This window comes from Parasteatoda tepidariorum, chromosome 6 (genome assembly GCF_982258835.1).
Source record: "Parasteatoda tepidariorum strain Cologne lab strain chromosome 6, Ptep-v5.0, whole genome shotgun sequence".
Taxonomy (NCBI): domain Eukaryota; kingdom Metazoa; phylum Arthropoda; class Arachnida; order Araneae; family Theridiidae; genus Parasteatoda; species Parasteatoda tepidariorum.
In genome coordinates this window covers 72,606,771-72,623,484 of record NC_141760.1, presented here as the reverse complement: position 1 = coordinate 72,623,484, position 16,714 = coordinate 72,606,771, and the positions used below count along the sequence as shown (strand labels likewise).

At 30.2% G+C, this 16,714-nt stretch overlaps 1 protein-coding gene across 2 annotated transcripts in view; it reads right to left on the bottom strand.

The window, feature by feature from the left end:
* Positions 1-2,238: 2,238 nt before the first annotated feature.
* LOC107454341 (dystroglycan 1) overlaps positions 2,239-16,714 on the bottom strand; it is a 110,746-nt gene continuing 96,270 nt past the window's right edge. For both annotated transcript variants that reach the window (XM_016071502.5, XM_043039131.3), the window contains 2 exons: positions 9,134-9,269; positions 2,239-8,336 (listed from right to left, as the gene is read on the bottom strand). In XM_016071502.5, the coding sequence (XP_015926988.2) occupies positions 5,368-8,336; positions 9,134-9,269 (3,105 nt within the window). In that variant the 3' untranslated portion in view covers positions 2,239-5,367. The remainder of the gene's footprint in view (positions 8,337-9,133; positions 9,270-16,714) is intronic.

Genomic DNA, 16,714 nt, shown 5'->3' with positions numbered 1-16,714 from the left:
AAATTGTTCATGTATAGTAGTCTCTCCCCTTGATTATGTCTGCTTTAATTTATGTAAAAAATAATATTAATTTTAAAAATAAAAATATATAAATCCAAAATAAGCTTTAATATAAATTAAGTTTTATTACTACACTACTAAAAAGGTATTTCAGAATGAATGAATTAGCATGCTAATAAAATTAACATGTTCTACAACAAATTTGTAACATAATGCAGGACAAATCCCTCTTATGAAAAAAAAAAAAAAGATTATATATTTTGATATCCTCTAACTTAACATACATGGAATCTAAATCTAATGTGCACCTTTATTTTTGTAAGATAAATATTTTCGAAAAATTTTACAGTGATCCTTTCCTATATTAGTTTGGATTATCATATATTTGCTATGAAATAAATATATATATTGCAATATTCTCTAATTTAACATGCAAGGAATGTAATGTCCACCCTTTTTTTCGTATGATATGTTTGATACATTTTAGTGATCCTACCCTGTATTAGTTTAGATAGTCAAAAATTTGCAATAGAACAAAAAACACAATATATTTCGATATTCTCTGACTTAACATACATGAAATCTAATGTACACCTTTATTTTTGAATGATAAATATTTTTGTAACATTATTTTACAGTTATTCCATCCTGTATTAGTTTAGATTATTATTTATTTGCAATGGGACAAAAAATATAATATATTTCGATATTCTCTAACTTAACATACAAGAAATCTGATGTACACCTTTATTTTTGTATGACAAATATTTTTGAAACATTTTAGTTATCCTAACCTGTTTGGATAATTATTTATTTCTTATCTTATGTTTTACGTATTATCTTATGTTTTCCTGTTGGTTTTTATTCTAGAAATATTTTGGTTTTAATTTAATAATTCAAAAAATCTATATCTACCAGGCAACAATATTGTTTACAGAAAATTTCTCAGAATTCCCCATTCAACAAAAAAAGTTTATTAACTTTTAGTTAAAGCTTTTTTTATATTTTAGGATTTTATTAAAAATTAATTTAACAATTTAATTTTGTTAAGTCGTCCATAGAGGAGTGCTGTGGAAAGAAAAATATGTTCCCTCAAAGTGTCCTTCCTGTAATTGAAAGGCAGTATTTTAAAAAATACTTTTTTAAAAAGAACAATTAGTTAAAAGCAAAAATTTGCTGATTTATATCAACTTGATTAAAATCCTGATTTGAGTAAAATAAATTATTTTTTAATGTGTAACCAGTTATCATTTTTGTGTAAATTTTGAAACAGCTTAAACCTGTTCATCATTTTAATAATATGAAATCTTTGTTTATAAGTTTACATATATTATGGGCAAGGGAGTGGTAATAAAATACTTTCCTTCACATGTATTCAATTTCAGTAGTATCAGAACTGTTATTTAGAATTTTTATTATTGTACTATTAATAGAACTGCTTTTCTATATTGTTTATCTTTCATACTGTTTTTTAGAAGAAAAAGTTTTCGTTAAGAAAAATACCCTCTCTAATTATTTAACTTTACTAATTTCATTTATATATGTATAACTAAAAAGTATGCACGTTTTTTCTTAAAATTAACATTAATTCATTTTACTAGATAGTTAATTTTATAATGGGATATTTAAATAATTTTATTATATGCATTTTTAAAAGTATTATTTCTAAAGTTTTTAAAACCAAGATTTTTTTTCGAAACTTTGATCAACGACAAAAAAATTTTGACAATAGTTAGAGCCTTGATAGAGCGTTCGCCTTCCAACGAGGTGAACCGGGTTCGAATCCAACCAACGGCTGGTCGATACGAATCCGCATCCGGCTTGCACTGACCACAGTGCTGATGTGAAATATCCTCAGAGGTAGACGAATCACGTGTTAGAGTCCCTTTGCCGTCAGGCTAACCTTCGGAGGTTCTCGTGGTCTTCATCTCCATGTAACGCAAATGCGGGTTAGTTCAATCAAAATGTCCTCCATGAAGGCAAGATTTCTCTCAATACTTGATCCAGGAGTTCCCTTGTCTTCTGGATTGGGTTCAAAATTACAAGGCATTAGAAAAGGTAAACCCAAAATTTGGGTCGGCTGTTCAACGACGGTTATAAAAATAAATAAAAAAAATTTTAAGAGTTAAATATTTCCCACCTCTTGCATATAAATACCACAGCAGCATTCCTCAAAGTTAGATTTACCATTAGGATTTAAATGTGTATTGTTGTAATTGGAATATATATACAACTTCATTTATTGAAAATGTTTATTTTATTTTATTAACACAACTGAATCACACTGACTTAGGTCACTTTGTTGAAACATTTTAAACACTTCACAATCAGAAGTAAAAATTTAAATATTTCCTGCTAGGAAATCTAACTGAATTCCTAACTGATAAATCCTATTGCTCTAATACACTTTCCATCGTTTCTTAAATTTTCCAGGACAATTCACAACATACATTAATAATTTCACAACATAAATAGAAAAAAAAATGCTTACAATCATTAATGGAACATTAAGTAACTAAAAATAAACCGATATGTGAGCAATGAAATATCATTTTAGGCTTACACAAAATAAATATGATTTATGACATATTTTATAAAACAAAATAAAAACAATGCATTAAAAAATAAGCTTGAAATAATTTTTTCTACCATTTGTGACACATATTTCTGTCATAAAACATATCATTGAAATTAATACATATTCTGAAAAAAATAATTTTAATTGCTAACAATATATAAAAACATCAAATTGCATTTAGAACATCAATCAAATTTAAAATTTATTTAAAAAAAACAAATATAGCTTTCATATACAACACATACAATTTTAAGTAACTTACAGAGTGTATTGTTTGAAAAAGTTAATATTTATCAACCAAATTAGGTACATAGCAAATATTGAGTATGTTCCATAAATAATTCAACTAATTATTTATTTGCCAAAATAAAGCAAACTAAATGCATTTAAATGCTTGTAAAATTTAATGTAATGAAGAAAAAAAATCGAACTTTCATTTACATATTATATCCTTATATAACTAAAACTAGATGCCAACTTAGAACTTCCAACTTTTATACTCCGATTTAAGGAATAAAGAAATATGGAATATGTAAGCGACAAGTAATGGAAAACTGAAGGATATCTTTTAGTAAAATAAAATACAAAACATGAATAAATATTTTAAAAAAATAAGTTCTCAATTTATGATATAAATGTCAAAAGTTTAAGGAGGAAAAAAATATTTGAAAAAATAATGATATTATGTATGTTATGCATGCTTTAGATATACAAGAGTAAGACCAATTTTTCTAGCATATTGAGTAGGGTAGGCTGTTAAAATATATTTAGGATGGATATTAATTTTTTTTTTTTAGACATAAATTATTCAACACAAAATGAATGAATTTGTGAATAAAAAGAGTTTAATTTTTGTGACAATTTCGAAACCTAATTGTTTTTCCAGATCGATTAAAAGAGTAATGTTAAATTAGAATGATAAAGTAAAAACATGACAATCTGATTGAAAATAAATTATTTAAATTTAAATTTTATTATGCTTTTAGATTGGTGTAAAGTTAAAATTGGAGTAAACAATGAATATAAAGGGTTAAAACAAAGAGTGTTCTAAATTTACGTGGAAATTTATTATTACAGTTAGTTGCACTATTTATTGGAAGACAAAATATTTATTAACATTGTATTTTGCATTGAGTAAAGTAAGTTCTAGCCTAATAGTTGGCATCTATGAAAAAACAGATGATAAATTTATAAGACAATGAAAAAAATTGTTAAATAAATTATAATAAATAGAAACTGTTAGCACCGCTTCTTCAATGAAACAAGTCTATCTTATTAAGAACAATGAAATCCTTTAAATAATATAGAGCAACAATATATTAATATTAGTTTGTTAGATATGTAATATTTTTTAATTTAGTGTTAGTAAAAATATGAGCTACAGTTATAGAAAGATTATAACAAAACAAATTGAAACATGGTATGTATGCTTAAATATTAGACTTAATGCATAACAACTACATAGAAAAATAGATGAGTGAAAATGAAATTACACTAAAGCCATTGAAATACACACAGAAATATTTTACATGGAAAAAAAAAATGCATTGAAACATTTTACAAAAACATTACTTGATTGAATAAACTTATGTCTTGATTTAAACAGATATGTTTTTAAATTTTGATTTTAAATTGGTTTCTGTACAATTTCTTAAAGAATGAAAATCATTTAAGTACAATAAACTATATTAAATCGTACAAAATATCAGGTTTAATAGTGTGAACAATAATCAGATAACAGCTGCCGATAACATGTGATTCAGGATGATTTGAGAAAACTTGAATCTTAAGAAATTACTTTGACTAGATTTGTTATTTAATTAAACTACTGAAAATTATTTATTATATAAGACCATCATAAGTTTACAGATCAATTTTTGAATGGGTGCGAGCCAATAACTTATTAAAAAAATGCAAGTGTATAAAAAACTAACTTAAATGCTAAGTTGTGACCTCACTGCTGACTTTCAATTTTGTAATTTTATCACACACAAACAGCTTGCTTTAAAATCAAGAATTGTTTAAAATTTTGATACCACCTTATTTTAATTATTACAGCAATTTTATTTATCTTGCCATCCTTTTTTAAATTTTATAATATTTAATATTATAACATGGGGTGAGGGGACCGATGCAAAATATTATTTTAAAAGAAAAGTCACTTTTATTTATTAAACTTTCACTGTTTCCTTATCAAAAATTTTTCAAATTTAAACGATCCTAGCCATTAAATGTTCAGCAGCACGCTTCTTTAAAGGCAAAATCTTAAATGAACAAGAGGAATTGAAAATTGAATGTAACATGCAAAGATGATTAAAAAAAAAAAAAAAGATTTTACTGTTACAGATTTTAATATAGGAAATTGTTATTACTACTCAAATAACTGATAAATAACGTTGAGAATAGGCACAATATAAAAATTTTCACAGGTATATCTTCGTTGCAAATTGATATACAACTTCATACTATATTTTAAAAAATTGGCATTTAAATGAAAGATTGCCACACAAAACATGCAATTACAAAACACAAACTTTCTTCTGTTCTGCAAATATTTGAGAAAGCATAACACTGATTCAACAAGATGCTGTTATTTCAGATTTCTGTAACACAAGTTTCAGCATTAGAATAATTTTTTTTTTCTGCTTCCAAAGCTCTTAGTCATTGCATGAGAGAAGAGCAGGCATTAAACAGATATTAACGTAACATTTACGATAGAATACACAAGGAGTCCTTCTTTGGCAGGTGAAGGCACATTAAAGCCCACTCTGCAAGGTATTTGAAAAAGACTAAGGTGGTACAGGAGGCATATATGGTGGAGGTTGCCTGTAAGTCGGAGTGCCTTTAGGTCTGGAGTTCTTGCTGTCTCTGTTAGTGGTGAAAGGAGGGGGTGGTTGATATGGAGGGGAAGGATCCGTATGGAGATCAGCATTTGTATTCCTAATATTAGCCTGCTCTACTCTATCAAGATGTGGCGTTGAATCTCTGCTGCTCACAGAAGATCTTAAATAATCCGGAGGAGCTAGGGGTGGTTTTTCTTCACGCATTATCACCGGCGGTTTGGCAGGATCAGGTTTTTCCTCCATTTCATCACCAAATATTACAGGTGCACGATTTCCAATGAAAGTATTGTTATCCTGCATTGTCATCTTTCCTTTTCTTTTCTTACGATACAGGAAGCAAGCAACTAAGGCTGCAATTATTAACATAACTGCTATCACTACAGCTGGAATAATTGTTGTGATATAGATATCATCATCAGTAGTGACGGCTGGCTCAGCTGCTTCTGTTATTGGAGGAGGTGGAATTGTAACAGAAGTTGGAGTGACTTCACCTAAGCAAATACCTAAAGGCATGGCATCAGCTTTAATTACCTTAAATTCTGGAAGCATAGCATCGGTTAGTTTAGATGATAAAGTACCATCTTCATTTATCATATTTTCTACCAGTTTATCGATAGTTCGTTTTGGGCAAGGGTCATGAGGTAGAGTGTTATTTGTCCAGGCATAAACAACTGATCCTTTGCTGATAGATCCGATAGTGATGTAACGAGGATCGGGATCATCATACAGTTTGGCCAATTTCCAAGCAACTAGCACTTTTTTACTTATATCTTTGCTAAATTCTTCATAGTCATGATCGATATGAAGACTAAATTCAACATTCCATTTCTTTGGTGGGCGAGGATGAACTTCAATGACAAAAACATCATTTATTTGTAAGCCATTATTATCCATAGCTACCAACTGATATTCATGTCTACCAGTATCACCATCAAAAGGTAGTCCATAAAGCTCTTGAGACTTATGATCAAACTGCACCCATGATGATTTAGGAGGGCGAACATTTTCAATTGTTAGGAAAGTAAGAGTGAGATATCTAGTGCTACCATCTTCAAAATCGTAAAACGTATCGTCTGGAATTCTGAAACGTAATATTTCACCAACTGTCGTATTGATTCGTTCAATTGGATTACGCAATAAAGGTGCATAATTTGTATGAGTAGGTGAAGTGGTTGAAACTGGAGTGCGGCACACACCAAGAAAATTCACACTTGCATCAACTACTTTTAAATCTTGTCCCATTGCCTTTATAAATGCAACAGATATTTTGTTGGAATTTTCATCAATTAATTTATTAGTTAAATCTGTTATTTCGTCATTTGGACAAGGATAAGTGGGAAGAGTATCATTAGACCAAGTAATTGTTGTAAGAGGTTCTGTCGTCACAGCTTGAACAGCGATATTGCTTTCATTTTTATCACCAAAATAAGCGGACAGCCGTTTTGCAAATTCAATATTCCAGTCGATTGTAATAGGATATTGCCATTTATTAAGTTTAAGAGAAACAGAGAACTCGTGATGTTTGGTTCGAGCAGATTGATGCTGCCAAACATGAATATCAAGTCTGTCATTAGTGGATGCGCCTTCGTTATCCATTGCTTCCAATATAAACTCATATTTGCCTATATGTTCATCTAATGGTAAAGCGTAAAGCATTTGTTTAACAGGATCAAACTGAATCCATGATGTAGGTGAGACAGCAGTTCGTTCAGATGTCAAGAAGAGAAGTTTCAAGTGACGAGTATCTCCATCTTCCATATCGACAAATGTATCGTGAGGTATTTGATATTTCCATACTTTACCTGCTATCACGGTCAATTTTTGCATTCTCTTTTCAATTGTTGGTTTAAAGTTAGGTGTTCCAGGTGGTTTCTTAGTTTTCTCTACAACTGTCTGGCTCTTTGTAGGCTTAATCTCAGAACTCATTAAATCTACCGATGAGACAAAAGTCTGAGTGGGTAAAGCATCTGTTATGCCTATAACAGGTGTAGGGATAATCATTGATGATACTAGTCCACCCAATGGAGTATGCTCTTCTGGATAGTAACGTCCAGGTACAGATTCATCAACTAAGGTTGTTGTAGATACATATTTTGTAGGTCTAACAGGAACAATGACTGGTGTAGCTCCTAATGGTGTCACATGTGCGGTTTGGAAGCGATGGTTGTATAAAGTTGGTGATGTAAAAAGGGCTGGTGATTCTATTAGGTTGTGATGATGATGGCCTCTTTCCATACCGAAATCCCCATGACCATGTCTGTGATGATGTGATGGTTGCATTATTGTTGGAGAAGCCATTGTTGGAATGATTCGTGTTTCTGGAATTAAAGTATCATCAGTTATTTCAAATTCATCGATTTCTGTAAACCGAGGCAACTGAGTTGGCACAACTCCAGGAACCGGTGTACCACGATTAACTTGCCTTTTTTCTCTAAAATAGACTTTTGGGAAAACATTGGTAATATGCCATCCAATTACAGGGTAACCGATTGCGTTAGAAAGACTTGCATCTGCTGCAGCATTTTCCAGCTTTGTAATCATAGCTTTCTGCTCCGTGGAAATCGACATTGAGCAACCGATTCTCCATTCTATAACTGCCCCTTTTTTGGTGATTGTTTTTGCATTTCCTGGACCAGCCAGTACAGCATTTAAGTTCACTGAGTTCTCGTCAGTTTTTGGTAGTAGCTTAAATTTTTTTACTGGCATGTTGAGGAAGGATGACAATTTTTTCAATGTGCTCAATCTATCTGATATATTTAATTCATCTAAATTGAGATCTAAGACTAAGTTGGCAATAGTTTGACTTTCTCCGCTGGCACAGGAGCCAATCATTCCTTCATTATCTCCTAAACGTGATTCTGAAGAATCTTCTACAACCTCAATGGAAAACACATCTTTTGCTGATGGAGATTTATCTATAAGAAATGTAAAAGGTTAAAAAAAGTTGCAAAAATCATAATTTTTAAAAATCTTTAATTTTAGGATAAAACATTTAATAATGTTATTTGACAGTCTTGACTAGAATTATTTTTTGGACGATGAGCAAAATAACTCCCTGAATAACTTTTGGTTTAATGATCAGATTTTCACTTACTAAAACACAAATGACCTTAAATATGCTAATTAATTAGTGCAGGTGATATTTTCAGTTACTAAATGATTACTTGATTCCTGCCCTCAGAACGTGCAGAGTATTTAAAAATATTGTTCCATTACTTTATGCAGGAGAGCAGACAAAAGTTAATTAAACTTTTTTTTTGTGTATTCCGCTATATTTTAAACGGTTTAAAAATGTTTGCACACAAGTATAAAAGGCTTTCATTAGAAGGAAATTCCATACAAAAAATCATTTTTAATAATTATAGTTTTCAAATAATACTTAAAATATACTGCGACATTTTAAAATCAAATAACTCAGAAACTATTTGATAATTTTTGTTCATTTATTCCTTTCATTTATATTCTTCACAAATTTGTGCATATCAGTTTAAATTTATGCAAAATAGAAATTTAATTATTTAAATAATATTTTTAGAAAAATGAGATTTCCTTTTGTTGTTTTCTTTCAAAACTTATTTCAAGTTTTAAATTTTTTTTAATATAAGTTTCCCTACTCATTGCTTTTGTTTTTTCCCGAATAAACCAGTAGCTCTCTTAAACTCGTACTAAACAAGTTTGCCGAACCAGTGAAACATATTAAAATAACACTTACTAGGTGAATATCCAATCGCTTTAACACTAATATAGTATTGTCCCATATCTTTTGATAAAGGTACGCCAGAGAAAGTCTGAGAGTCTTCGTCATACTGTAGCCACTCAGGTAAGTTGGATTCTCCAGCCTCGGTAACCTGTAAAATAAATAAATGATAATGTATAAAAACATAATAATTTTTTTATTCTGTAACTTATTCATAATGAAATTAAATAACACAGAAATTTATGTAATTTGCATAATAATTTGCATGCAATTTGCATTAACCTGCTGCAAAATAAATAAATGATAATGTATAAAAACATCATATTTTTTTTTATTCTGCAACTTATTCATAATGAAATTAAATAACACAGAAATTTATGCAATTTGCATAATAATTTGCAGGCAATTTGCATTAACCTTTAAAATAAATAAATGATAATGTATAAAAACATAATTTTTTTATTCTGTAACTTATTCATAATGAAATTAAATAACACAGAAATTTATGCAATTTGCATTATAATTTGCATTAACCTGTAAAACAAATAAATGATAATGTATAAAAACATAATTTTTTTATTCTGTCACTTATTCATAATGAAATTAAATAACACAGCAATTTAAGCAATTTGCATTAAACCTGTAAAATAAATAAATGATAATGTATAAAAACATAATATTTTTTTTATTCTGTAACTTATTCATAATGAAATTAAATATCACAGAAATTTATGCAATTTGCATAAATAATAGTTATCTTTTATTATAGTAATAGAAAAATATAAGCAAAAATTTATATTTCATTTTAATAATAAAATGTACACAAAACAAGCTTGGATGCAGAAACAATAGGTTTTGTAAAACAGGGTGAAATTGTCTCCATTTCCTGGTCGTATTTTTGAAAACACGCTCATACACACCAGGTATTTCACATTATTCTATAAATAGATTTTTCTTAAGTAAAAACAAATATTTAATATCTGTTTTTGAAGTTTCAATTATAACTATAATTTTTTTTTCTTTTTTCCTTCGAAAAGTGGGGAAGTTAAAAAATATGAGTTTAATGTCACTAGTGGCGTTAAGACTGCAGAACACAGTTCTAGTAAAAAAAACTCGAAGACGAAACAAAGAAAGATAAACTGATCAAACCAAATCATCAAATCCACTTATCACCAGTATGAAATTGGTCAAAACCTACTTATAATTTCGTGAAAATGAGCAAATAAAAAAAAACTTGTTTTTTTTTTCCCCTTAAAATTTTTTTTAAGTAAGAGAATATTAGTTATTAATAAATAAACTGGGTTTTAAATTTGAACTAAAGACGGCATTGACAATATTTTTTAAACGAAATGCTTTGTGAAGGGCATCTTTCTGCGATATTTTAAGGGTCTGTTTAATTTAAACGATAAAAGGTTTTGCAAAACGAATTTAAAAAGTAACAAAACTTTTGTTTAATATTTTATAATACACAGAAAGAAATGTTTTGCACAAAATAAAGATAATAATGCATTCAAATGATGAATTTAATCAATTAAATATTTTTTAGCTCTTTTTATACAGAGATTTTTATTTACTCATTTTAAAAACCAAAAAGTTTAAAAATTTTAAATTATTTAGCACGAAACATGTATCTTAATATTGGTTGTCATAGGCTTATTGAAAAATCCGGCACTTAGTAAATGTCGCCGATATTTTGAAGTCTGCAGTATTTCCTAATTTGGCTTATATTTTTTAAGGCTTATTACAATCAGCCTACATTGCCTTTAAACTAATTAGGAATTAGGAAAGCGCCGAGAATGACATATACTTAATTTATTTAGACTTATTACAATAAACTTTTAATAAGACTGATTTACGATAAGCCTACACTTTTCACTGTAAATGCCAACTACCTCAAATAATTAAACAATGAATGATAGTTAGTTTTTCCATTTAGGCTAAAGCCATATAGGCTCATTGTAATAAACCTAATAAGTGACATGTTGATTAGAAAATGCTGAAGACTTTTCCAATTTGCCTGGAACATTTCAAAATGACATCGGCTGATTGTAAAGAGCCGGATTATTCAATTAGCCAACGACATGTTAACATTCAGAAGCATAAAGTAACTTCATTTCAATATAAGGAAAACTATTTTCGAAAACCGAAAAACAAAAAAATTGAAATCCTACATTCACCACAACATTATTAAAGTTTTTAAGAATTTTTTTTTCAAATCAAATAATCAAGCAGTATATACAAGCAATTTTTATGATTTATCCGTTGACAGATAGTAAATTTTTTCTTATTACCGAGCAATAAGTAAGTTAAGAATGTTGGTTGTTGAATATAACAAGTGTCACGTATTTTTATAAAATATTAAGGATTCAAAGAAAAAAAATTGAAATCACGAAATAATCTTTTTCATTTCTAACTTATAAGAATTCAAACTTTTCTTAAGAATACGAAAGTTCCGAAGTAGATTAAAAAGCATAAATCAGTCCATGAATTACGAAAAAACAAAAGTCATTGGCCGAAATCCAGAAAAATCGGTGAGCATTTAATTTGGCGTTTTGCCATAGATTTTTTTTTTAAAAAGTAATTCTGACTAAAGCGGCAGACGAACGTGTGTCAAGGTTATGTATACACTAAAATGATTTCACGCACCAATTCCACACTAGACTCAGCAATTCATTCCAATAGTTTCGGTTTTGCTTTTAGAAAAGTAAAAATTAAGCAAACCTACTATTAACAGGGTTGAGAGCAAAAAGAAAATTGTAGTAGTCACGAAGCTAAGAAGGCTAAATTAAAATAAGAAAAATGGGTGTCCTAATCGTAATTACCACAAAAAGTTCAGGAAAGTTTAAAAAGTTGGGATTTTCATTATTTTATGACCGAAGTTTTTTTTTTCCACGCCGAAGTTAGAATTAAGTACAGTACAGAACCCGTTATCCGGAAATCAGAAAACCGGAAAACCAAAAAACCGGAACGAAAATCAATAAATTTTTTCGCCATTTTTTAAAAAAAATTTTTTTTTTTTTCCTCGTAAGATTTTACGATTTTTTTCCCTTTTTTTTTATATATGTTTACCTTACCATCATTTTGGAAATAATCATTAGTGTATTACTTCATCTTTTTTTCTTATTTTTAAGATTATTTCCAATTTTTTTTAGTTGGGTTTCACAATAAAAAAACGGCTTTTTGTAGCGATTCAGAAAACGGGGAAAATCAGTTATCCGGAATAACGATGGTCCCGACCGTTCTGGATAATCGGTTCCCTATATTTTATTTGGTACATGCTGATGAATACACGTTCTCTGTAAGGTGCGGAAAAAAATTAAAATATTAATAAGTCAGCACTGAAAAACACTACGAAATCATGCATAAAACCGAAAGACACATACAAACATACTAAAGTTTAAAAAAAATCACGATTTTTTACTTATTATTTGTCACTGCCAGTGGATCATAATAAAACAATTAGCTGTATTCATTATCTTTTGGGTCCCGTAGTGGACTGATCGTTAAGACACGGTTCCCTGCAGATCACCGAAGTCAAGCATCACTGGCTGCGGTCAGTGTGCGGGTGGGTGACCACTTGGATCAGTCTGCGTAAGAACCGAGGGTGTGCGGTATTGGTCCTCGTTAAACTGTTCTACCGTAAAGTGCTCGACTTCGAGTGCAGGTCGACGGGCTACCGAAGCGGGGGTGCCATCCCCTCTGCAGAGGATCAAAATTGTGATGGCATGTTTTCGGATCATCCTTAGGGATGTTTCACCAGACCGTCGCCAATAGCCCATTGTGCAGCTCTAGTGCGAAGTAAATGGAAAAAAAAAGAACAACAACAACATTATCTTTTGGAATGATGTTATTGCTCGTAGCCAACCTTTACCACAAATAAACTATTTTTTGTCGTTCCCTTTTGAAGGCCCTTTAAACAGCCAAAACTGGGATCCGAATCCGAGTCATCACATTGGGAGGTGAGTGCTCTATTCCCCAAGCCACCGTGTCCCTACGATGATCATTGAGTATGTCTGACATAATGAAGAAAAAAATAATTAAATATGAAAGAGATAGTAGTAATAAACTTCTTTTTTTTGATTACTGAGAGTTGTAATCAAGCAAATATCACTGGTCCTATCAACAATTGACTGCAGTTTCATTTAGATCAACGACGTCAACTCTTAATCAATGAGAAAATTCTGTTTTTTAAATTTCTCTCCTCAATGACCTAATTAAAATTTTTGAACGGAAACTAAGATTTTCCCTTTTACACACTATCCGAATTCTAGAGTTATTAGAGACACACAAACTAATCCTTCATTATAGATATTTTTTTGGAAGAGAAGGTCAGCGAAATTTCTGAGAAATGATTACAGTAAATCAATACAAGATTTTTTTTTCAGCCATTAAATTTTTTTTATATGCTTTATTGAATTAAAAATTTCTCACCCTAGTTTAGATCTAAAAAGATATTTTAAAAATTTCTTAGATGCTTTAAAAAGTTCTTAATCTGTTAACTGGGAAATAAACTATTGTTCCAACTCGTTTCACAATGGGGTCTTTTTTTTCTCTTTTTAGTTATAAGTAATATTATTAAACCTCAAGTAACTTCCATGACAAAAAGCAGCTAGAGCATGAGGAAATATTTTGTCATACCCAGATAACAGGTTAAAGGGGTAACATCATTTATTACATAAATTGAACACATTTTATCGTGATGAATTAAACATTTTTTACAGAATTTTATAAAATGAATCAGACTGAGGCATGAAAACACCATTTAAATTACTATTGAGAAAAACTTCTCAGATTAGTGCAAATGACAATTTACAGCCTAAAGTTTCCCCATAAAGAAAAGAAGAAGAAAAATGTAGGGGAAAAAAAATTCCATTTCTTTCTTTGTTTTTTTTTTTTTTTTTAATCCTCTTTTTTAAAAAATCGTTTAATGTAAAAGTACATCAATATAGAAAGAGAACCCGAAAAACAGAATTTTCATTAAAATGTCCAATGCCATCATTCAAAATTTTGATCCTTCAGAATCCATAAATTAGGAAAGATTCGTTCTTTAACAATTCACTTATTTCGAAGTTTTAAACGTATTTTACCTCCCCAAATATTTTTACATAACGTTCTTTAAAGCCAGTAAGTCTAACTAAAGTTTGTCACACATTTATACTATTTTTAATGTTGAATTAACTTTTTATACCCGTAGTTTATTTCTGACACGATTTTTTTTTTTTTGAAGAAAATTTAATCAAAGCAGAAAAAAAAGCTTGTCAAAATGAAAAGGACTTCTTAGCGATATCGGTCACCGACTCATTAGATTTTAGAAGAAAGTGGTTACTAAGCAGGGATCGGTTTAGAAGAAATTTGGGTCCGTTAACGGACCCTTCAAAATATCTTTTCATAAAAACGGACCCTTCACAGAATATTTCAACTTAAAAACGGACCCTTCACAAAATAGTTTATCTTTCAATCGGACCCTTCACAAATTTGTTTATCTTCATTATTGTTCTGTTAATCGAATAAGGGGGGGGGGGGGGAGACTTGTAAACGAATTAAATTTTGTCTTCGGCAGACGCTTCTTCCTTTATTCGTCCGAAATGAATATTCTGCGTTCAGCAGTATAGGCTAAATACCAAGTATTTATATGTTGCATCGCTAATTTAGTAGCTGCAATTGCTGTTTATTTTTTAAAATGTAATTTTTTTAAATTATAATTTTACAGTATTGAGCATAATCTTGTATGTCGTTACAATTTAAAAACTCCTTGAAAAAGTTTTTTTTTGCAATAACGAACCCTATTTGCACAAATTCACAAGAGCGGACCCTGGTAGAAAGAATGTGACTTAACGTTTATTTTATATTCACAAATTACGAGTAATTTTTTCACTATTTTACAAAAAAACAGACCTTTCACAAAATGTCTGGACAGACCCCTGCTAAGTCATTAGAGTCTACTGACCATTGGCTAACTTTCAAGAATATTACAACTAATTTTATATTTATGTCTCGTAACATAAAATTCTTGGTTATCAGAGAGAGAGGCAGTAAAATGAATCAAAGGAGGACCTTCAAAAAGTATGACTCATCAAGTGTCATTTAACACCACCCCTGGGAGGACTTAGTCACTTCCGAAAATGTGAATGACTGCCGGCCCACTCGCAATCCAAGTGACACTCCATAAACTAAGGCCCATTCAAGACATTTCATCAAAGAAATAATCATAGGTTTTTGTGCATAACTAGGACAGGCAAAGTGGGCTCGCTTTAAAAAGTCCCAAAAAAAGTATAAAATGTCAACTTTCTTTCTGTCATCAGGTCTGTAGGTCAGTGCCACTGGTAACCGGAGGATCCACTTTTAATCCGACCGGCTTAGCTCTTTTGATTGTTGAAATTCCCCGCTCCAGAAGTCATCAATTTTAGTCGACTTGCTAGTTGTTATCTGTAACGGAATACGGATTTGACTACAAAAGATCCATTGAGTATGGTTTCACCTTTTTTGAGAGAGAATAAAAAGATGGGAAAAAGAGATCTTGGGGAGTTTATAAACGTGCCTTTTATGAAGCTACAAAAAAAACGATAGAATTTAAAAGTTTATGGTGTGTGAACTATTTTTTTTCTTCCTTCAACAAAATATGCCAGATATATTTAGGTAGATATTATCCATACTTTAAATTTCTTGCTCGAAATTTTACGATCCTACGTTTTGATAAATGTCAATATTAAATTCTCGAACATATTTACTAGGTTTCGTAACAGGAGAGGAGGAAAAAGTGTCACAACGTAAGCTATGGCAAAACATTGCTGAGTGTATTTTGGGAAATAAACCATCTTCTTTGAATAAAATAACAGGGAAGTAGGAAAAAGAGTCACAAAAAACGAGAGTTATTTACTAATAATAATATAACCGATCTTCAGTGTTATTATAAACTCGATAGAAATAATTGAAGTCGAAAGACAAATAAGTAGTGACCTCATGCAGTGCACAAGTGATTATTTACTTCCGTTTTTTTACGCCAGAATTGTTGTCAAAGTGGATAAGTAACAGGATTGGAACTTAGGCAGTGTGAGCTACAATTGTTAATTTCTGATAATATTTTTATCGAAAATGTACCAATGATCATCAAGCTTATAATTATATATAATATTAACAGCCAAGCGCTTCGAGCAGCGGTAGTTAAGGGGTAGAGCTTTCCCCAGTTTTGAATCCCAGTGGTGACCGGCTAGCACCAACCAATATCCACAGTGGTAGACGGATCACGGGTTGGTTCCACGCAAGAAAGTCCTTTAGGAAGGCTTGCTTGTGCCAATACTTGATCCAGGAGTTCTTTTATCTTTCTGGTTGAATTCAAAATTACTAGGCAGGCTATTACTAATTTACGGAATTGAATATTGATAGTCATAAACACAGTTCTACGTCGATTATAAAGTCTCGCTCTAGAAAAGTCAGAACATTTTTGTTATAAAACACATTTGAGATAAAATCTCAGTTCATCATATAAAAAGTTGGGATACTGCTAAATCTTAAACTCTTTGTAAGTCTTTGTGCAATTTCCAGAATTAAAATCATCATCATTTTTACCTTAAGACAAATTACTCAACTTTTTTTTAA